Source organism: Trichoplax adhaerens, genomic scaffold (genome assembly GCF_000150275.1).
Source record: "Trichoplax adhaerens TRIADscaffold_14 genomic scaffold, whole genome shotgun sequence".
Taxonomy (NCBI): domain Eukaryota; kingdom Metazoa; phylum Placozoa; class Uniplacotomia; order Trichoplacea; family Trichoplacidae; genus Trichoplax; species Trichoplax adhaerens.
In genome coordinates, this window is record NW_002060956.1 from 485,631 (window position 1) to 508,418 (window position 22,788).

Genomic DNA, 22,788 nt, shown 5'->3' on the forward strand with positions numbered 1-22,788 from the left:
GCATATCGCGTGAGCATCATCTGTGCCAATGCATTCTACTCTACTCTATGCACTACTAATATGCAGTAACATACCTCGAGGTCCTGACAGATACCGTACAAGTTTTATTTAAAAGCAACCATTTTCAACGAGCATCATCTATGCCAATGCATTCTACTCTACTCTATGCACTACTAATATGCAGTAATATACCTCGAGGTCCTGACAGATACCGTACAAGTTTTATTTAAAAGCAATCGTTTTTAAACGAGCTTGCAACGACCGTGAGCATCACCTGTGCCAACGCATTCTACTCTACTCTATGCACTACTAATATGCAGTAACATACCTCGAGGTCCTGACAGTTACCGTACTAGTTTTATTTAACTTAATGGAGGTTCCACTCGCTCTCTATGGATCGTCAGCGCAGCTTCATTTATGTATTTGTAGAAAAATTAAGCTTTCTCGTGTAAGGGAATCGGGAGAAAAATTCGGAAATTGCTTTGGATAGTTTGCTGGCACAGTAGGATAAGTGATTACTCTTGTGAGCAATGTCAGAATTATGGGTGTACTTCAGAAGCTAGGGTGTTACAGTACGCAGCAGTTGCGGATGATAGTATACTTTACGTATATAACTTTTTTTTGATCTAGGTTGTTATGTCTAGACATAGTACGCCACTTATCATTTCATGTTCAATCACTTATTAAACACGAAAGTGAGAATCGAAATAATGTAATTTCATGTTATCCAAGTATACTGCCTCAAGCAGTACTAAATTTAAAAAATTTTAATTTTATATGAAACGCTCAAAAGTATGAATTAGTCAAATTCAGCTAATTACAATAAATTATTGTCCATCTTAGTTGACTATTCCATCAATTGCTAGCTAATTCGTGAAATTTCCTGCTAAATTAACACAAAATGCTGACGTGATGAAAGTAGTTGGCGATAGGTGTGGATCCAGAGCACAAAAGTGAGCAAAATGCATTCATCAGAATGCGATTTGCAAAATTGCTCGTATGTATGAATTGTATTATTCAATTATTATTAATGATTGATTACACTACGAGTATATACGCGTAGTTAGGATCTACAGCATCACTTTTACGCGCAGTACTCTCATGTGAGTTGTGCCTATGCATTCGAATCCGGAAGGTTTGGATACACAAGGAATCTAAAGCAGTTTATGATAATAATAATGGAAAATCTTTATTCACGTCTACTGCCTCATAGAACTATCATTGTACAACTTCTTCCGACGCTTTAACAGATTTTTTTTTAATCACCTTGAAAGGTATAGGCTTATTAACAAAAAACTGAGCAATATATTTCAAACACTTTTCATTAATATCGATTTCTCCATTGTAACTACTGAAAAGATCCATTGTATCAGAAGCCCAGGCCATATTTACAAGGCCTTTTTCAATGTTGTTTGTCTTTAAAGTATTCAATTGATAACACATAAAAGTAAATTGCTGACCATTAGTTATAATAGTTTGACAACATAAAGGATGCTTTAAGCTTTGACCTAGTTTACCATCCTTATTCTGTGCATGTGCAGCCAACTGTGCAAAAGACGATATAATTCCTCGAGCTATCGTTTGTTCACTTTTATAACTTTTTCTATCAATAATTATCTGTGTGTGAATATAAGGCAATGGATTACCAATTTTATAACCGGGAAAGCTATCAAGATGAACATGCCTCTTGAATAAGCCTAGATCGCCAACAGGTAAATATTTAGCGGGTCGAAGTTGTTCTATCTTGGGTTCAGCAAATTTGCCTAGTGGAAATTTGCATCTTAAAACATACGTTGGACGATCTTCAATTTGAAACATTTCAAAATCACGCGTCCAATAAGCAGCGATTGTCGGCCGATAGGCTAACGAAGCCTTACTCATGTAGGGATGCTCGTCCAGTGGATTAATTGACCAAAAAATTCTCATGATATCTTGTAGTAAACCCTGAGCGAAAGGTTCAGCTTTGGAGCGATGATTGGATTCTATTTGAAATAGCTTAGCTTGTAGTATTGATTTATGTAAATAAGATGATAATCGTTTGAGGGTTGCTTCAGTTACGCTTTCATCATAAACTTCAGGCATTCCTTCTTGTAATACAGATTTGGTTAGCCATAGGTATTTTGAATCGCATTGAATCGCTTGCGTTCGAGGAGGGACCATGAATGCATGCTTGATCGTCTTGAGCGAAACCAATGGAAAAAGACGGTCTCTATTTTTCCCCTTAAATTGACGAGCAACAACTTGCTTTATTGCTTTCATAATTTTATTCTACTGCTATTGGAATTGCTTGTTAACTTAAATCTGCATCAATGATAGCATCCAAAGTTTCATCTTGTAATGTTAACTTGAATGAATTTTCGGCGATCAGCCAGCTCGATCTCCAATTTGGAGGTACTGGTACTGATGCAGCTGGACGGGATCACATATGTGAGAACTGGCCCAATGCAAGCTAAACTTGGACGGCATCGTTTCATCCACTACAGTACTACTTGCATAGCGCAGTGTATGCGTTGTAGCATAGTCATCCTGAATACAAGTGATACAGTACGGTACAGTACAGTACCGTACAGTGTACAGTATACTGTCGATATCATACTACTGTACACTGTACACTGTAGGCAGCATACTACTGTACTGTACTGTACCGTGTACAGGCTGCGGTACAGTACAGTAGAAGCAAATTGAAGTCGGGCCTTTGCGATGAAGACCGATGCAATTCGCCAGACTGACCAAGAAAGGCAACCCTTGCAGTTTAGTTGGAATTTGGATGGCATGCATGTCCGGTGGTAGGAAGAATTAGAATAGCTCTACGATTGAACGACAGACTACTGGATTCATCGATCATTTACAACCTCAATAACTTATAGTTTTAACTAAAGGTACTTTTAAGGGTACTTGATAATATCCTTGAAAACTCCTACTTGAAGGTTCAAAACTGTGTCATCATCTCCAGAAATCAAAATTATTCCTTGATCGTTGAAGATGGCTGTATGTGTTGCTGTTATTGCAAGAGATGTAAGTGCACGAACGAAACACCTTGCATTCAAATGATAACCGTTATACATTGTTGTGTAGATTACAATAATGTAGTAGTGAATGGATACTATCGGTCCATAGTTTAGCAACACTATACGAGTAATACATCCTACCATGATACAAGACGTGTATGCAAAGCAATATTGCAAACCTGTATCGGGAAGCTTTCTACATATTTTAAACCGCACTACGTTAGAGTAACTTCAACTCTGATTTTAATCCATTTGTCCATGTTCTATTATAGTAATTGTTGTTTTATTTCGTTTAATGACAGAACTACCCTTTGTATATACGAACAGCCGAGCCCGATCACGAGCTGAAATTCCATTATATAGCTCATACATCACTAGATGTGATTGAGGAAAAATGTACGGTATCATACCTTACTGTAGCTATGACCGACGTCATGCACTCGGTAGAATAAATGTCACAGGTAAACCTGATCTTACTATACTTTGCTATATATCTTAATTAGTGGCAACGTTAACCAAAACAACTAGCGATATGCGTGAACTATATCTGGGAATACTTTATCCAACGGAAGATTACAAAGTGTATCCTTCTACAAATTAAACTACCTATTCCTTTTAATAACGTAAATGGTGATGCTGTTATCAGTTCAAGTGTTAAATAACTTCTGATCATGATTACGGTAGAGCTCCATGTATGAAATTGCTGTACGTGTATTCTTCCTTAAACTATCTCAAGTTACGGATATGTTACCAATACCAAAATAAAATTTGTGGTGGTTGTCGACGCTTCTGGAATTAATTATCGAGATACTGAAATGAGGGCGGTAAGTTCAATTCGATACTATTCGTGCTAGGCAGATGATTTTCACTATAAATATTTATGTACATGTTAGTTTGTAAACTGTTTTTTCTGTAAAATTAATTTCTAGATATTTCGCAAACTACATCACGCATATTCCGATGTTATATCAAATCCTTTTTATACTCCAGAAACCACCATAACATCGCCGTAAGTATCAAAAGCTGACAGACAATTCTAGCGTATTGAACATTGACGTAGATATTATTGGTGATAATCACCAACTATAATACCTAAAGAACTGTAGCACTCTGCACAATCTTAATGGTAGCTATTAGTAATATCTAGTAGGAAATCTTTAGTAATAAATTTTTTGTATGTTGATTTTTTGATAGAAATTTCGATAAAGCAGTACGAAATATAATGGTAAAAGTAGATGCATAGCCCGTACGAACGTCGTCATGGGTGAATCCAACGCTTAACGAAATTGAGCGCATTACTGCTACATTAACACCAGAAGTAACGCTGTCCACTATCATGGGATATACACGTACAGAAGCTGCACACTGTCCCATAGATGAATTCATCCTAAAACAGCCTTTCTGTATTATAGGTGTGTAGCAGAGAAACCTTCGCCGAGTTAATCAATCAATTAGCCGTAATTAAACCATATATCTAACTGTATATTTCTTTCTTGCGACAACTATCCTACCACATTCATAGACACATGCGTTATATCTTTCTTCATTTTTTTGTATCTTATCAATTTCTGGATATGAATATCATAATTAAAGTGATTGCAAAGATTCCTTTATTGAGATATTTTCTCTGGCTGTGAGATGACTTTTGAAATGTAACCTATTCTATTAATTATTTCCATTTTAGTAGAGAAATAGTTCAGTCTTAGTGCTGTAAAGCAGTACTACACTGTATTATATTTTTTATTTTTATACAGGTTATTAGTAATGACGTCAACAAACATTTACAGAATATAAAAGTCATATCGCAGTAATGATAACTTGATACTATGTTTAGGCACCAATCAGCTCCATACGTACATTGTTAATGCTACCAGATCATGTACGAATACTCGTATGTACAAAATTAATTAAGTTAAGCCTCGCAAAATAGTTTGCAAGAAGTAACTTTACAAAGTTTTTATCATAACGGTAAATTCTTACATATAAGGTAAAATCGTGTAAGCGTGTACCTTTGGCAAGCTGCAGTTGCACAGATAACGCTCCACTTGAGTGAGTGAATAGTAATTTCACAATAGACAAAAATCTATAGATTTTAATGACCGTAAATTTTCTCCAGAACATAGCAATTCAAATCTAAAGCAGAAAATGATGTTGTTATCAAATTCTTATCGTGAATCTTCCAGATAATATGAAGACTTTCATTCATTCGGAAGCAATAGCGTACAACATAGAACTAGAACATGACTCTAAGCGTCATTAAGTAGCCAATACATAAAAGAAACATTATTTTGAGATCAAATGCTATAAAAGCCACGGAAAGAGTTTCCATTTCGAATATATGTAGTATATATAACAAATGATATAGGGAAGTTAGATGCGTACATTTATCTTGGATGTACGCTAGTATGGCTTTCAATACGGCCTGTATACATTTCTTCTAAACCTATAAAATATCGATGAAAGCTTAAGTTATTGGCACGTCCTAGAAAAGTACTACAAAGAAGATGAGATTGTATACAGTAGGCGCTGCATTGCTACAGTACCTGCTACGCCTTCTGGGTCCACCTACACCACCATGCCGAAATGGTCGTCGTCCGCGGCGAAATCCTCTGTCTGTGGAACTAACACCAGGGCGATTAGTTCGTTTAGGTGATACCTATCAATGAATAATTGATATTAAGTTATTGAGTACGTCCCAAGATCAAGAAGAGTATGCCAATTTATTTATCATATCGATTTTAACTCAAACCTTTATTTGCCTTCCACGGAATAATGAATCATCTAAAGCCATTGCAGTTTTCACCGATTCTTTATCGGAGAATTCAATGTAAGCAAATCTACAGTAAATATAAACGTTGTGTATTGTTATACAACACTTATCCTGTGGTATTTAATTAAGTAAGGTTAATTGCAGGCGATCATGCATGACCAAGTGAACGTCCAAGGGTATGAAAGCAGTGCAATTTTTCAGCTTATCAGGTTGCAAATGTTAGCTGAAAATACCCTAGTTCAGTTAAAATTCTCTACAAATTTATTTATTTTTGGTGTATATTATGCAATGTTTACAGCTTCAACATTGAGTTTAGCAAATTGATAAGAGAACTCCTCCGAATGGAAATGAGTTTACTTTTAATTACCCTTTGGGATGACCACTGAATTTATCACATAAGATCGTGACTCTGTTTACTGATCCACAACCATGAAAATGTTGTTCTAACTCTTCTGCAGTTGCTGCATAGTCAACCTATATTATTGGAGAATTTACATTGGAAATGAGGATATGAAATTGCTAATTTTCAGGCTGAAGAAATCTATACAATAAGGAAAGAAATAGTTCAAGTTCGATTACGCGTACATTTCCGACATATACTGAACGTGCATCCGCTTCAGCCCTATCCTCCGTTGTTCCTTAAATTAATTTGAAAAATTTAAAATTCTACCATTATTATATGGTAAATTGATTTCATCTTGGAGGCTAACGTGTTGTTACCATAATGAGTAGACAGGACTAATACGCGGCGGTATACTTGTAATAAGTTTCAATAGCCAACCTTCTTACCTGCTGATCCTAAAACACTTTTTTCGACCTCATTTTGCATTTCTTTCAACTTTTCAGCTTCTTCTTCCATTTCTTTTACGCGAGCTTTTATGGCTTGCAATTCCTACAAAACAGATCAACGTCATGCATAACTCATTTTGCAACTAATCTGACAGATTGTTTTCAATTTGATATTGATCATGGAATGAGTGCCAAGACAAGTACGATCAACTGAAGGCAAGCATTCTACGTACTTTGTAGTCTGTAGTGCAGTATTACTAATGGAAGATTGTCGACAGCCTGTATCAACCATCATAATTCATTGTTATGAGCAAAATAAAAAGAAGGAATTTCTCCTTGACTGAAGTATTCAGGAGTGCTTGTCGTCAGCGCACACCTTTGTAATGACAGTGCACTTGAGCAATGACCAACTACTGATGGACATAACGCAATACTGTACTGTACTATCTATCTTGGATACTATTCTACAAGAATACTTGTATATCCGATGCGAAGATGAAAATAAAAAGGTGACCTACTGGATCATCAGCTTCATTATCGCCAGTTAAAAGACTATCGGTAGCCATAGCACTTTCCTCTTTGGTATCATTGGTTGAATTGCCATCCATAAAGAATGATACCTCACCTTCGCCGCCATTTAAATCTGACTCTAATTCAGCCATCTTTTGATTACTATTTGATACAATCGTATAATATCAATGTCTTAAATAAGAGGGCAAATCAAGGCTTCAAGTATTTGAAAATGGGATTTCACTGCTTATCTGTTAAGATAAATTATAGATCTCTCAAGATTCCTCCAGATACAAAGTAGTCTAGGATAAATAAATGGCAACGAAGGCTAAGCTTTTACAGCATCATTTCCCACTTACGATAGAGCTGCTGATTGTAGTACGTTTTGCAACGTAGTGACACAATACCGACCGTTCCGGTACAGTACTGTAACGTCAACGTTGACCGCGTCACCGTACGCTTTGGGTATCGCCAGTGGCATCATACGGTGTTGCTACTACAATACACTCGAGTACAATGCTACAGTACTATACTGTAGTTAGCAGCACGGTGAGGCAAAGCCCGCCACGGGCTGCAGCTCCTCTTTTCATTTTACCTGCAGTCCTGTCCAAGATTATTATTTTATTTTCCATACCGTATGATCACAGGACTGGGCTGTGTACCAACCTGTATGATGGTTACGTCCAGCAATATTACTGGAAGCACTGTAAGCAACTTGGTAATTGTCACTATCCCTTTGTGACACCGTCAGAGTGCAATGGACATTGTACAGTACAGTGCTGTACAGTACTGTACTGTACACTCTTTTAAAACATCACGTCGCCACCTTGAGTTTTGCACGGTAGTGTCATGAGTTTTGCATGCTGACTACAGTAAGCACTTTTCTACAGTGTACAGTGTACAGTGTGCACCAGCGTACAGTAGACGTGTAGTACTGAGTTTTGCACGATAGTGTCATGAGTTTTGCATGATCACTACAGTACGAACTTTTCTACAGTGCACACTCGACAGTGTACAGTACACGTCCAGTGCGTCCGTCCGGTGCAGTACGGTACAGTATAGTACGGTCCAGTTACGAACTTTTCTACAGTGTACTGTACAGTGTGCACTAGCATACACTACGTCCGTCCGGTGTCATGACTGTAACGGTACGCATGCGCAGTATAGGATGAGGAAATCAATTCATTAAACTTAACTTCAACTTGTCTTGTATCATGGCGACAGCGATAATGTAACGTAAAAAAAGGTACAAGCAAAATATCATAAAAAAGGGATCGACTAGTTGTATATACAACAAGTGTCTTCTCTGATTTATTCATAATAATAATAATCAATATTCCCCCTAGACGCGTAATCATCTTACATCTCGTCTCGGATTGCTAATTGCAGACTATATCCACTCAAGTTTGTAGACTACTACTGTACAGTGTTGAAGAATAATGAATAATAGGATTGCAGTTTGCAAGCCTGTTGTACACTTCATCAAGTGATTGTACAGTAGTAGAATGGACTAGAGAAGAAAATGAAAGAAAACTTCTTCGTCTTTCGTAGTTGAGCAATTTCTCATCGTTGCACAGCAGGCACAACAAACGCGCTACTGCCTAATACGTAACTATGGCACCATAGACTATACTAGATAGATTAAGGCCATCAACATCGATAGAATAAGATATTTCAACAGTAAACAGTGTACTATATACTGTACTTTACCTGGTATGAGTGCCTGGTATCAGTCGTCGATGACATACGTCGTACAGTAGTTTACAGTTGCCGCTGGACGCTGCCGTAAAAGCAATCATTAATTGGTGTGGAATAGCCGGACGGAGCTAGAAGCAAAAAATCATCTTGAGTTTCTTGAATATTCTGCAGCATGTATGCATATAACTTCATTTGTAGGAGAAGTTTAACATTATCACCTTGCAGAGTGTTAAGCCGGTTTTTAGTCAATAGTTCCACCACGGTTAATTATACAATCAATACTTGCAAGTTATTATCCAAACGCCAAGCAACTCTCCTTACTAAACAGGCATCTTGTCCAAAATCGATCAATACGACAACGATGTCCAACCGCCTGATTGCTCGTAATCTATCTTCAAAATCGACAAATGGCGATACAAATACAACGAATGGAGCTGTAAATCAAACTAATATATCTACTTTACAACGTCTACGAGTGGTTTTTCGAGATTATGGTACCTGTGCTATCATCTTTCATATAGCAGTCAGTTTGCTATCAGTAGGTTGTTGGTATATGGTCGTAGAGAGGTAAGCTAAACATAGGTACAAACCAATAGCTACTGTACTAGAGCGTTTCCAAACATCCATTGCACCCACTATCATCAGATCAGCAGTGTATTTTTATAAAGTAAAGCCAATAGCCTCAGTTCTGCAAGCAAAGAAAGACGTTCGAGGACTACTTAACATTATTAGACAGCCAGTACCGCATCGATGAATGCTGCGTATGACAATATGAGGAGGCAATGATGGCTAGCGATAGATATACTGTACAGCATAGAGGACACTTCCACTTTTTCAAGCCACTTTCATCACTGTAGAAATAAAATTGATTTCTGTTAGTGAAGTAAACTTGTAGCAGAAAGTAAGCTATATCTGAGGTTATTTACCAAGGCCTCTTGAGTCAAGATATCATCCCATACGATCATTGCGGTTATGTCAACTGTAGCGACACTGCAATGTCGTAGTAGATCTTGATGTAGTACTCTACTCTACTGTACGCTGATTAGCAAAACTGCAAAACTCTCAATATCCCTTCAACATCACGAAATATTTTAACTTGTGGCCTTTTCATAATTTTATTCTTATTAGTGGTATAGACATCAAGACTTGGATGCAAAAAATTGGCTTTAGTGAAAAATTTCTTCAATCGGTATTTACCACCAGTGCTGGAACATTTATTGTTGCATATGCAATCCATAAAACAACAGCAATTCCAAGAGCTATGTTAACAATATCTGTAACACCGCTGATTGTCCGCCACCTTAGACGCATCGGATGGATGAGAAAACCTGTTGTTGCTGCATCTGCAAGCCCCAAAGTTTCTAAACCCTAACTGACTATAGTCGCAGTTGTAATAATCACTACTATAAATTTTTCTCTTTAGCTGTTGTAAACTGAAATCATAACATCCAAAATGCTATTCTAAATCATGTTAACAATTGCTGTAGAAATGACCTTCTTTCAAAATTTCCTTTGCGACTACCTGTGAAATAGCATTATTCATTTCTCTGTGATATATGGGTAAGCTTATTGAGATATACTATAAGGGTCTACTGTTAACGTGCCATAGTGTTAGCCTATTTTTTAAGATTGTTTCAAGCAACTAGTGACTAGAAAATAAATTAAACTCCATATCGTTGCACTAGAACATTATAAACATACTTTCGCGAATACAAATTTAATTATCGTATGAAATTCACAAGTCAAATATGATGATACATGCGAATATGAAAAAAATGAAACGTTTTCTGTTAGATCGCTAGCAATCGCAAATTAAATGTTATTATTGTGATAGATTCTTAAAGATGTTGATATATTACAGATGATACAGTAGCTATATAACTAACTATACAGTCTAATTGCACAACTCAATAGTCATTTATTCCAGAGCATTTACCTCAAGCCATCGGTGTAGACCTGACATCGGTGTACTCTATGTTACTGTATAATATATCGCTATTACTGTATGTACAGTACTGTATGCGATTTATTAAAATGGCATCAAGAAAATAAAAAATACTACGTATCATATGAAGTTGGCATTACTAAACTTTTAACTATAGACAACGTTGTTTATCTGTATGGAACATTAAAAAAATTAAAGTGGATATCAGATAAAGGAATTATTGTTGGAACGCACTTACTGGGATCAAAGAGGATGCACTAAATACTGGTAATTCCATTATAATGAAAGACATGATGAATTTACTGGAAACAATCGACTACACAGTATTACTTACCGTTTTGTAGGACTAACACTTAAAAAATGCATATTGTTACGGCTTGCTGTTAATATATTATATTAGCCAAAGCGCTACAAAAGAATTAATATATGCACAAACTAAATAATACTCCACTTAAGATTAGTCTCAAATTCTAAAATAGAGACTAGAATTACTCTCTTACTGTACTTGCAGTAATAGTCAAGATATGCTAGTAGTAATTTGTGCTGTTGTTATTATACCAGTATAATTACAATAAATGCAATTTCGTAATTACCCTTTTCCAAAGCATGATTTGAAGCAATTTTAGATGCTCTCGCATAGAATGATAATACTGTAGTACCCTCAAAAATTTATATATTCTGTATTTTATTTATATTACGAAATTAAATTCGATCTAACACAGTTATCACAATATACATAGCTTAATGTAGTAATAAATCTCAAAAATCTTCATATTTACGTTATTGTTAGCAGAGAAATGAAATGCACTCAGTATCAGGACCAAAATCTGTAACTTTAAAACCTTCATTTTAGGCCTTAAGTACAAATACCTACAATGGTTAATATAATTAAAGATTACATAGTACGGTGCTGTACAGTTCTCATTTCTAATATGTTGTACAACTTTAAAGCAAAACTACAAGTTGCTTATAATATATTAATTTTAAAAGTAATTATAAATCAATTCTAATTTTGATAACCAACTTTCTTAGGTTTCATAGTTTAAATGAAGGTACTGCAATTGCTGCTAAAAGAATATTATGGAAATAATATAAAATTACAAGATTTATTACCGAAAACTTTAATTAACAAGATTCATCACCGTAAATAGGCAATGCAAAATCTGACTGTAATAGTACTAGTAGTAGATATCTTTATAACACAAACCTGTGTTATATACATTACATTACATTTGAAACATTTAAAGCCCTGAAAGGAGGATCCAAAACATACTCGTCATGCAAAAACATCTTACATAATTTAATTTTTTGCATCATTTTGAACATGTTTTACGATCCAGGGGTGTGACATTACGCCATCAAGTGATAATCTTTCAGAGGGTTTACGACATAGAAGCTAAATGATAAAATCATATTTGAAAATCTGTTACATGATTCGAAATTATGCTTAAAGTACAACGATAAAAAGAGTCATTAATATCTTATTCATGATCACCTTTCTGATTAAATCCATAGCCTCAGGACTCAGTTTGTTCTCTGGAAACTTTAAATCAACCTAAAAGTATAATCAAACATTAATTAACTGTAAATATATTATATTTTCATTACTTTTAGGACGTAAACACTGAGTTAATAAGTCACAGCATAAGAACCTTGATAATTCTTTTATAAGTATCTTCATGAGTTTTAGTCTCGAATGGTGGGCAACCAACAAGAAATTCATAGCATAATATGCCCAAGCTCCATAAATCAACCTAATGACATTAAAGCAAAAATAAGTTCAAATTGCAGTACTGACTTTTTGGAAGATTTACTTGATTAAAAATTGATTCTTTACTTAATACAATCTTATAAACAATACATGGCTTATCTCCATGCTAATTCTGATTTATATCATCAAGGTAATCGTTTTATTTGTATATTGGCGTACCTTATCGTCGTGTTCATCACCGATGATCATTTCAGGAGGTAGGTAATCCAGCGTTCCACATAGTGTAGTTCGCCTAAGTTGGATAGATTGAGCATTAGTACATTTCTAAGGTAAATTTAAAGTCTTTAAGCTACAAATTTAATATCATAGTACCTTGATGATGGAGCATGAACAGACCAACCGAAATCAGCAATCTTAAGATCACCCTATAAATTAAATTAATTATCAAAGTGTCACAGTAAGCCTAAGCTATCAATCGGATAGTTGCAAAATACTAACAAAATCTTTTTATAAAATATTTTCAGGATGGTAACAACTTATGTAATATCTTACATGAAGTAATACAAATAAAGTACAGATTAAAAATGTCGATTACGAACCTTTATACCGAGTAATAAGTTTTCAGGCTTTATATCTCTGTGAATGACCTTTTTTGTGTGACAGTACCTCAATGCATCGGAGAGTTGTGCAATAAACTAGAAAAATTTATTTAAAACAATGATGTTATAAATGCATTAGCACAAAAGTTTATTATATGAACAGTCAACAAACTTTAGCAGCTCTTGGTTCATCAAATACTTTCTGCCGTTGCAATTCTTTGTACAGTTCTCCACCTGGTGCAAACTCAAGTATAAGGTACACACGGCTCGTATCGTAAAAATACCCATACAATCGTAGAATATTAGGATGGCTATTAAAAATTAAACGATATTGATATATTAAACATTAATTATCCGCATACGCTGCAACAATTTCAAATATGAGAACTGCATCAAATTTAAAACTCGTATATTTGTATGAGTATCAAGTTATTCAATTCAATATTAAGAAATATGCATACCGCAAATGAGATTGAATTTCAATCTCGCGTCTTAGCTGGTGCTCAACATTTGCCTTTTGTAGTTGAGATTTAAATAGAACCTGTTAATAGCATTGGTATAATTGGAAAGGTTTTTTAAAATCTCAATTGATACTAGATGTAAGTCAATTGTAATCGTATTTATAATTCTTTTCTCTTAACAATTGATAAAATTTGATCTTCTATTTTAATAATTTTCCCTTATAATTATACTAAATTTATAGTTTACCTTTAACGCAACAATGTATTTACTCTGTTTTTCTCTTGCTAAGTACACGCTACCAAATTTCCCTATCAAAAATTTTTCTGTCATTATAATTTGTACAATCATGTAGGAATTTTTGGGTTGCACCCTTATTATTTTTATACGCAAATGTTGATTAGTTTAACAACAAACCTTTGCCTAATGGTCTGCCAATATCAAAATCGTCCAACGTCCATCTTTTTCTAGAGCTATAATAGTAATGAGTCCTCGTTACAAATGATACATTACAAATTTAAAGCGTTATACGTATACAATGCTAGTTTAATTTTTAAATTACAAAATAAAACGAAGATCTAGTTTTTAGCTGACGGAGCTACGTAGAAATATATCGAAGAATTACAGTAGTAAGACTACTACTGAATTGTATTAAATAAAAACGTTACAGGTATTTACTTCTTTTGCTCTTCAGCATTGGACGTAGGTACTTGTAACTGCTGAGTTTTGGTCACACTTTGGTTTTGATTCTGCAGTCTATCAATGTTAGTACTTTGCTTTAACGAATGGTGGGAGGGATAATTTTCGTTAATAATATTAGTATGATTAGATGCATGGCCAGCATCGATCGGTGCCAATTTATTGACGGGTTTCACTATTCTTTTGGGGCCACTCAGCTGCAATATCAATCCAAAGAGACAATTTAAGGAAAATTGATAACGTAGTTTAATAGTCAATAAAGTTATTTAATTGTAAATACTAGAAAAAAAGATGTACACTGTGCTACGCGGTGTGCGTATAGTAATACCATACCAGGTTAGTCTGTGGTCTATCCGCTGAGTACTTTTGACCACTATTCTCTTTATTGGCCATCAGTTGCATCCGATTCATCTGTGTTAAATTAAAAATGAGGGAAAAGTTATATTCATCTAGTAATAATACGTATACTTAGGATAACTTAATATCTACAGTTAATTACAACAATCCTTTAAATATTTCATTAAAGAATTTGCACATCATGGATACAATTCGATATTCTAGTTTGATGTTATACACATATCTTTAATTAAAGCAGAAGACGATTTGAAACTGGCTTACATCCGGCATGATCCAAGCAATTATAATTATCGACCTATCCCTTATCCACCTACTGTAAACTAGCTAGATAGCTAAATTTAGATATACTGTAATACCAATAGACATATAAAGGATTTGAATGTTCAACCCTTTTGTCAGTTTCATCAACTGGAAACTACGCAATAAGCTCTTTGGGCTTAAACTAGCACAGGGTGCATATGTGCGTATATGAAACGGATAGTATTAAAATGCCTGTACAAGTTCTAGCAAATGATTACAATAAACGCAGATGTAATTAACTTAATATTGATTGTAGTCGAGATTTGCTACAAACCTGTGACTCTAAAAGATTTAGCTTGGAGGCCATAGAATTTTGAAAAAAAATTATTAACAAGTTATCAACTTGTGCTATGTGAAAATTGCCAACCGTTCTAGGAAAACAGCTGTAGAAGTACTGTATATGAAGTATAAACACGAAATGGCTGGAAAAAGTAGCTGCAGTGGAAGATGACAGAGGAGGATAAAATAGAATAAAATCTCGTCTTCTAGCAATGTATTGCTTCTTTCTTTAGTGTCCTCAATCTCAGGAGGGCTAAAATGAGATTCGCTACCACCAATCCTATCAGTATCTGAATTTTCTGTCTTATGATGGGGAATAGCAAGAGTCCGCAAGACCTGCTTCTACGTATAAACTACTGAATGAAGAGCCCCTTTGGCTAATTAATTTACGAGTACAATATTGTATGGGTTTAGACTTCAAAGTTGCTCAAGATTGATGCAAATACTTTTCTTAGTAGTGTGTTCCAGCTAGGAGTTCACAGTCTCTACAGTACGCCTACTTACACGATACTATGAATGGAGTGTATAGAAATGAAAAATTTTGAAAGTAAAGCATCAACAATTTTAAATTTTAACGGCTTGCTCTCCTATTGGTTGTAACAGATTTACGGTACAGTACGACACAAAAGGACTGTTCGTTCATACTGTACAGTACTGTATTCATCCTGTACAGTGTACAGTATATGTACGTTATACTGTACACTCTACAGTCAAAACTGAACTGGGCATGATTACAAGACAACAATAAGTGTTTGCTCATTGGTCCGGTCTTTATGATTTTCCTAGTTTCTTTTGTTTATCGACCAATGAGCAAGCACTTGTTGTTTTCTTGTGATCATGCCCAGTATTTGCTGTATTATACTGTACTGTACTATATGGTACAGTACTACATTTACAGGAATCCGGCTGTACTGTAGTCTGTAGATCGTGGGGGAGTAAAGTACTGGACTGCACATTAACCTTGTACAGGTGATGGATAGTTTTAGATATGCCAAAGATGGCAGGAGGATGAAGAACACGTTTATTCAGAGAGATCAATTGAGAACAGAGTACACAGGTAGAAGGTTACAGAGATATAGAGTATAAGGAGGTATTGATACACATTGTACAGTATATCTCTGCCGTGTTTACATTGATCTATGTAATACAGTGGACTCACTGTCTATTCATTATGATGCAGATACGATGCAAGTTAATGGCAGCACTTCAACGAATCAACTAGTTTATCCCTCGCTCGTTATACTAAACGCACTATACTGTACTTGACTATTTTGAATGAGTAGATTAGTAACTTTATTTGGGGTTCTTAAGTATGGTGTTGCTTACGACAGTAATAACAGCAAGCTGAATCGTACATCATGCAGCCAAAATAAAGAAAATAAAAACGACTAAGCAGTTATCGATTTTGCAAATGCAAAATACCTCTCAATTTATGAATAAACAATAGTAGATCAAGGCTCAAGACGTAGTGTACAGTAGATTGGCCATCCACTGTTGTGTGTTAATATCTGAAACTGAAGCTATTCTACCGCTGCGGCTGCAGGAATTCGTAATAATCATCCAAAATTTTTTAACAAGTACTGTAGAACTTGAAATTCGTTTACCAGAACTGCAGAAGTCATGTAGCAGTGAACTATTGCCAACGTGCACTTGAGTGATTTGACGTCATACCTTATCTAAGATGAGTTATTTTATTAACTATATTATTAATCTATCGTGGTTATGATTATAATATATCGATATTGAGTATCTGGTCACCAAATTTCAAATGAATTTAGATTGCACTTAGAAAGCTCAACACATGACTTGACAGAGCAAAGATTCGCTCTGCTTGTGCTCGTTGCAAAACACTACTACTTGATAATTTACTTCAGGAAAGCTCATTTTTACCGCGATTGCCATCGGCTAGTGCTGCAACCAAGTTAGTTGTGTACAATAGTAAGACCTAATTATAAGCTTCCAAACTAGTTGATTGCAATCATCATAAAGTTTTTTTAACTTAAACAATTGTCAAAAGAGTTTTATCTCTCGGACTAAAGGAATTACTTGATACAGTAAGAATCGGTTATGATCCAGTACTTATTCGAACTATCCTTCCGGATATCAGTACTGCTTTCGCTTCAATATTAAAATAAGGATTTGAGGTAAATACAAAATGTAAACTGTAAATTGTATTTGAGACCTCAAATAACTCCATGTCTCGAGCTACAGTAATGTCACAGTAACACTTTACCATCATTTAATCGCAAGAACTCAAGGAGAAAAGCTCCCAATTTACAGTATTCACTGTCCTGTAACATCAATATTACAGTTCATGACAATGAATATTAGATAATGAGATAATCGAACATTTAACATAGCTACACTGGGTACTAACTAAAGTACATTCACTTGGCAATGGCACACAACAGAAAAGCTTCATCTGGTTGTTACATAGTTGTATTCAATGCAAAGATAACAGTCATCTCATATTCAGGAATTTTGCAATGATGTTGCTAGTTGAGCTAATAATATTGTATTATCTAAAATTATAACAGCATTTCTTGTTATAAAACTAACCTCTAACATTTCAAAACTGGAAAAATTTTTTACAGTATCATGCAAACGGCTACGCAATCAAATTGAATGGTCAAAAATTTACAAGTACGCGTATTCATTACTTCTTGACTGTAAAATAGTGATATATGAAATTTGGACAGATTTATCAATCTGTCCCTGCTTAGAACCTTAGGCTAAAATACAAGACATTGGAATTAAATAGTAATACAGTAATATACTGCATAATTGAAGGAAATACGGCTAAGATGATTTGGAAAATTCGTCATTGTTATATCTATTCCAGTCTGCCGGAGGTTTCTCTCTCAATTTCCATACAGGATTTGAATTCCCTATTAGCTTTTTCGCATCTTCTTTAATTTTAGCTTGACTTTCTAACAGTTGTTGTTTAGTTTCTTCCGATTTGGTTGTTTTATATGACATGCATTTCCTAAAGCTGGTCATATGTTCAGAGCAATCTCTGAAAGTACCATAAATGTAATAAAAGCGAAACTGATTTATCGATGAAGAACACCTTCTCCAATAATAAAATAAGTCTACGCAACTAGGTACACTATCCTTGTCGCTATCATTACTCTCCATGCTGCATCAGTAAAATGATGAAATGCTTGCAATTCTGAAGACGATATCTTATTCAGGGCTTTGCGATGTCTTTTGCAGCGTAGTACCAGGCGTTGGAAATATTGTATTACTAATATTATAGGTATACGAGATGATCTATGAAATTAATGAATTGATAAAGGTAAAATAACAGGATGGTGTCAATAGGGATTTGAGTAGTTGTAGAATAAAGTCTTTTAAATCGATCAAGATGATGAAATTTGATGGAGGTTAATTCACTAATTGACCATGATTCAAGGAGGTGCTCGAATTGCATGGGGCTACTGCAGAAGAGCACATGCGCAGTAAGCTGCCTTGCGTCTAAAGCGAACTGTACTGAAGCTATACTCTACTGTTTACTTTACATTATAGCATTGTTTTAATATTGTCGCTGCAGTACTGTATGAGTACTATTAGGCAAAAGACATTAGGGTACGTGATCAATCCTCTTCAAACTATAGTTATGACTTGAATCATTTGCTCACGCTCGCACACACTAGATTCTACAGGACTGTAGTCAGCCATAGCTATCTGATTCAAGCCATCGCTAGTGGTGTACGGTAAATAAATATCGATCAATTCATTTTGGTAGAAATAACTTATTCCTGTACTGTTCTGCTGATTTAAGTTTGATTTGAGATATACTCTAACTACGTATATAGACATAGATGCTTGTCTAAAGTGATTCCAGTATAATTCAACTGTCGTACAAGGATATACTGTACAATAGAGCTCAATCAGCTCAATGGAAGGTAAGGCAAGATTTCAAATTTTGTACTTGAAATTAGAATGACCATTTACTATAGCAAGCAATAAGATGTGCTTGAAATTAGAATGACCGTTTACTATAGTAAGCAATAACACGTTAAAATACCTGCTTATAAATCAAATTCTTATCTACTATAATTTAGATTGTATTAAATAGTTTATAGATAAAGTACTTATGATAATATATATTATCGTATAGCATATCATTCGTATAGTTATTGTAGAGGATACATACTAGTGTGAATTACGTGTATTGTTTTATGCAGGATAGCTAGACAACGATATAAAAACGTAATCTGCATTCGATGTTCATTTCCTTAACGTTGTATCGCTTTTTTTGTACTATAATTTTCGTCTTATCTACCAACAACAGAAACTGAAACTTCAAATGCAACGATTACTGAGCTAAAAGCAAAGTTAGTAAATTGCACTCAATTAAATTTAGATTAGATTACCTAGCAGAGGCATTGCACACGCTAGATGATGTGCGTAGGACTATTAACACAACAAAAATTGATACGTATAATTATAATCATTGGCTACTTTACAGATCCATGGAAACGATATCAAGTGAGGAAAAAGAAGAAGTTATAGGGTAATCTAATATCTGATGCGATCAATTTTGATGATGTATAGTATAAGAATTCATAATCGGATAGAGGAATAAGAAATTACAGACATACCGCATGAATTAACGAATACTATCAGCCGAGTTATCAATACTGTACAAGCCTATGTACAAGCTAACAAAGTTATATTAGCTTATGCTCTATTAATAACAAACGCTAACGCTTAACATAGTATACGAATATCGTCGTATGGTAGCAATCTTCTAGGATAATCATGATGTGTCGGTCTAGAATGTAAGGCGACAAAACTTACTAACCCTATGACCTTTTGTATGTGTAGTAATAATTTATGCATTAAAATAATCCTAACTACTCGTATGTGTCAAAAGAAAGTTACATCTGTAGAATATTTTTACAGAGTTTAATTCGTGAGGATAGTATCAAGGATTGTCTACAAGAAACCTAAGCCCTTTCTAGATTATTACATAAAGTCATGATTGCCTCATGAATACATTGCAATATAAATTACATATATTGACCTATATTTATGTACATGAGATTATACTTCTCAGGCAATAAATTACAATAACTTGATTATTCTAATACGAACTAATGCAGAATATCGAATAACAGATCATTTCATCATTGTCTTTCTTATCATATTACAGTTTATTCTCTTTGTATTAGTGAATATCAGCGATCCTTTGCATATTGAATGAGTATGATCATTGATATTGGACCATTAATGTCATATAGTACCGATATACTATTACGTTAAAATAAAGACAGGCTCAGTGATATCGATTAATATTCTTGTATTACGCATATATATTCCAAATAATTTCCAAAGTTTACTTTTATTTCTAGGGCTAAGAGAAAGCTATCACAAGAAGACGACAAAGATAATGTACGATCTTGAAAGTATACAATCATCCTTTAACTGCTACTTTATGATTATCATATAAATTCGTACTATTGGATACGATTTAATTATGCCAGCTCACTTAGTACTAAGTATTAGCAATTTCACAACGCACAAATTAATTAGGCTTACCGTACCTATACAACTAAATTGTTTATGCTCATATTCCCTTTGCTTGCTGCATTAAATATGATTATGATTGATGTTTTAGTAAAGGGTAAGCAAATTATAATGAATCGGACAAATTAGTAGCTTACTGTAGTACAACATTACTTTAATTCTTATAATTAACTTAAAAATGACCTTTTTTGTTAGAAAGAGCTAGCTAGTCATGTAGCAAAACATTATAATGAACTAAGAGAAGAAGGCATCGATGCACGTTATGAAAGCCGCATATTCTTCCTTAGGAATTTTAACAACTGGGTTAAAAGTATGCTAATAGGGGATATAATAGAAAGGATAAAAAAACAAAATTTAATTGAGAATAAAAGAACAATTAAGGTATTGGACATGGCTTGTGGGAAAGGTGGTGATATTAAAAAGTGGATGCAGGGGGATGTCAGTTACATAGTCTTTACAGGTAAAATACGATTTCGTATGTAACCCATGTTAACAATCAAATTCTGATTTCTATGATCAAAAATAGTACCTCTTACTTATGTATAGCACGTTTGTAAAATAGCCTACGAAAATATAGAATTTAGAACTTATTTTTCATATTTATTCAATTCTATAGATATTGCTGGTATATCTGTCGAACAATGTCGTAAGCGATATGAGGATACAAAGAATTCATCCAAAACAGTTAGTAGATCAAATCCGAATAATTCGCAAAGGTATCACAAACGTATGAGGGCTGATACTTCGTCAGTAAGTGACTATATAAAGAAAAATTTCTATTATTAAATCTCAAATTTTTGCTCCCTTGATAACTTGGACGAGCTTAAATTAAAGTAGTAGTTGTTTTAAATCTATAGCAAATGACGGATCCTAACCCTTCATCAGCCCAACAAGACTTCTTTGGCGCTGAATTCATTACTGCTGACTCTGCTCAGGTAAATTTTTATATATTGCATTTATAAAAGCTTCTAACCATTAATTAGTGACCTTCACAACAATTCACGTACTAGTAATTAAACTTTTCGATTATTTATAGCAAAGGCTGAAAGACCTTTATAAAGACAGCAATATCAAGTTTGATGTTACTAGTTGCCAGTTCGCATTTCATTATTCCTTCGAAAGTCAAGAAAAAGCAGAACTCATGTTACAAAATGCTTGCGAATGTTTAAGACCCGGCGGATATTTTATAGGAACAACACCGAATGCTTATGAAATAGTGTAAGTAGCTTATTGTAGAGCATCACTAGTGTTACAATCTGCGATACAGGTAGATTGAGAATACTGCTTAGAATATTCTATTGTATTGAATATCCGGTAAGTGGAAATGAGCAAGTAGGATGTAATAGCTACTTGCTTACATATTCAATTTGCAGTAGGAGAGCGAGAGAATCCGAAACTGGACTTCAATTTGGTAATAGTGTATATAATATTAAATTTGATCAAGAGCACTTTATGAAGTTGTTTGGAGGAAAATATGATTTCGCATTAGAAGGTGTAGTTGACTGTCCGGAATTTCTAGTCTATATGCCATTATTGAAAAAGTGAGTGAAACCGTTTTTATTTCATCTTATTAGTTACTTTACCGCAATTTTATACGAGTTCTACCAATGATCACTTTAAATTCTTATCATTATTTCATTAAGGATGGCTGAAAAGTACAATATGGAGCTTGTTTATTGCAAAACATTTGGGGAAGTTTTTGATGAATATTCCCTTAAGGCAGAAAATCGAGATTTATTATTTAGGATGAAAGCTTTAGAGGTAGTTTTTACTTTATTTGCAATAGAAAAATTTTTATTCTTCAGGTAGTAGCAGTATCCATACAAATTAACGCATAAATAAGTGTTATTATGCGAACATGTTACAAATATCAGATAATAAATTTGTAAATTAGAAATCCGGCGTAAAAATTTGTAGCTATTATAAACTTGATAGGCTAATTGAAGCTCTTGATTGCTAAAAAATTCGCTATCAAATTTAATTTCGTATTGTAATAATTTGAATATTTACTGCCCTACTCGTCTTTGTTAAGAAACCTTGATTTTGTTTGTCTTACAGACTTATCCACCCGATCCTAATGCGAGAAGGATGCCTAGGAAGCTGATGGGGAAAGAATTAGAATATTTAAA

The 22,788-nt window shown here is 34.4% G+C and overlaps 7 protein-coding genes across 7 annotated transcripts; 3 read left to right on the forward strand and 4 right to left on the reverse strand.

Annotated features, from left to right (window-relative positions):
* Positions 1–1,218: 1,218 nt before the first annotated feature.
* On the reverse strand, positions 1,219–2,160 carry TRIADDRAFT_60151 (uncharacterized protein; the record flags this gene model as incomplete). The annotated part of the gene is made up of 1 exon (XM_002116213.1): positions 1,219–2,160. One exon carries the CDS (start codon positions 2,158–2,160, stop codon positions 1,219–1,221), a length of 942 nt encoding a protein of 313 aa, XP_002116249.1.
* An 822-nt stretch (positions 2,161–2,982) lies between these two features.
* TRIADDRAFT_50816 (uncharacterized protein) lies at positions 2,983–4,021 on the forward strand (the record flags this gene model as incomplete). Its single annotated transcript, XM_002116124.1, has 5 exons — positions 2,983–3,015; positions 3,311–3,404; positions 3,512–3,590; positions 3,745–3,832; positions 3,938–4,021. The coding sequence occupies 5 exons, from the start codon at positions 2,983–2,985 to the stop codon at positions 4,019–4,021; spliced, it is 378 nt and encodes a 125-aa protein (XP_002116160.1).
* Positions 4,022–5,490: 1,469 nt separating this feature from the next.
* TRIADDRAFT_30657 (uncharacterized protein) lies at positions 5,491–6,414 on the reverse strand (the record flags this gene model as incomplete). The annotated part of the gene is made up of 4 exons (XM_002116214.1): positions 5,491–5,664; positions 5,758–5,845; positions 6,146–6,252; positions 6,364–6,414. Coding segments are annotated over 4 exons (420 nt in total), but the record flags the coding sequence as incomplete, so codon positions are not given.
* Positions 6,415–9,136: 2,722 nt separating this feature from the next.
* TRIADDRAFT_30605 (uncharacterized protein) lies at positions 9,137–10,147 on the forward strand (the record flags this gene model as incomplete). The annotated part of the gene is made up of 2 exons (XM_002116125.1): positions 9,137–9,342; positions 9,904–10,147. The coding sequence occupies 2 exons, from the start codon at positions 9,137–9,139 to the stop codon at positions 10,145–10,147; spliced, it is 450 nt and encodes a 149-aa protein (XP_002116161.1).
* Positions 10,148–12,020: 1,873 nt separating this feature from the next.
* TRIADDRAFT_30577 (uncharacterized protein) lies at positions 12,021–13,958 on the reverse strand (the record flags this gene model as incomplete). Its single annotated transcript, XM_002116215.1, has 10 exons — positions 12,021–12,116; positions 12,216–12,275; positions 12,373–12,474; positions 12,651–12,723; positions 12,804–12,856; positions 13,031–13,126; positions 13,203–13,341; positions 13,492–13,571; positions 13,739–13,800; positions 13,907–13,958. Coding segments are annotated over 10 exons (813 nt in total), but the record flags the coding sequence as incomplete, so codon positions are not given.
* Positions 13,959–17,923: 3,965 nt separating this feature from the next.
* Positions 17,924–18,262, reverse strand: TRIADDRAFT_60156 (uncharacterized protein; the record flags this gene model as incomplete). Its single annotated transcript, XM_002116216.1, has 1 exon — positions 17,924–18,262. The coding sequence occupies one exon, from the start codon at positions 18,260–18,262 to the stop codon at positions 17,924–17,926; it is 339 nt and encodes a 112-aa protein (XP_002116252.1).
* A 2,604-nt stretch (positions 18,263–20,866) lies between these two features.
* TRIADDRAFT_30586 (uncharacterized protein) lies at positions 20,867–22,468 on the forward strand (the record flags this gene model as incomplete). The annotated part of the gene is made up of 6 exons (XM_002116126.1): positions 20,867–21,119; positions 21,276–21,347; positions 21,554–21,594; positions 21,696–21,877; positions 22,033–22,200; positions 22,303–22,468. Coding segments are annotated over 6 exons (882 nt in total), but the record flags the coding sequence as incomplete, so codon positions are not given.
* Between the last annotated feature and the right edge of the window lie 320 nt (positions 22,469–22,788).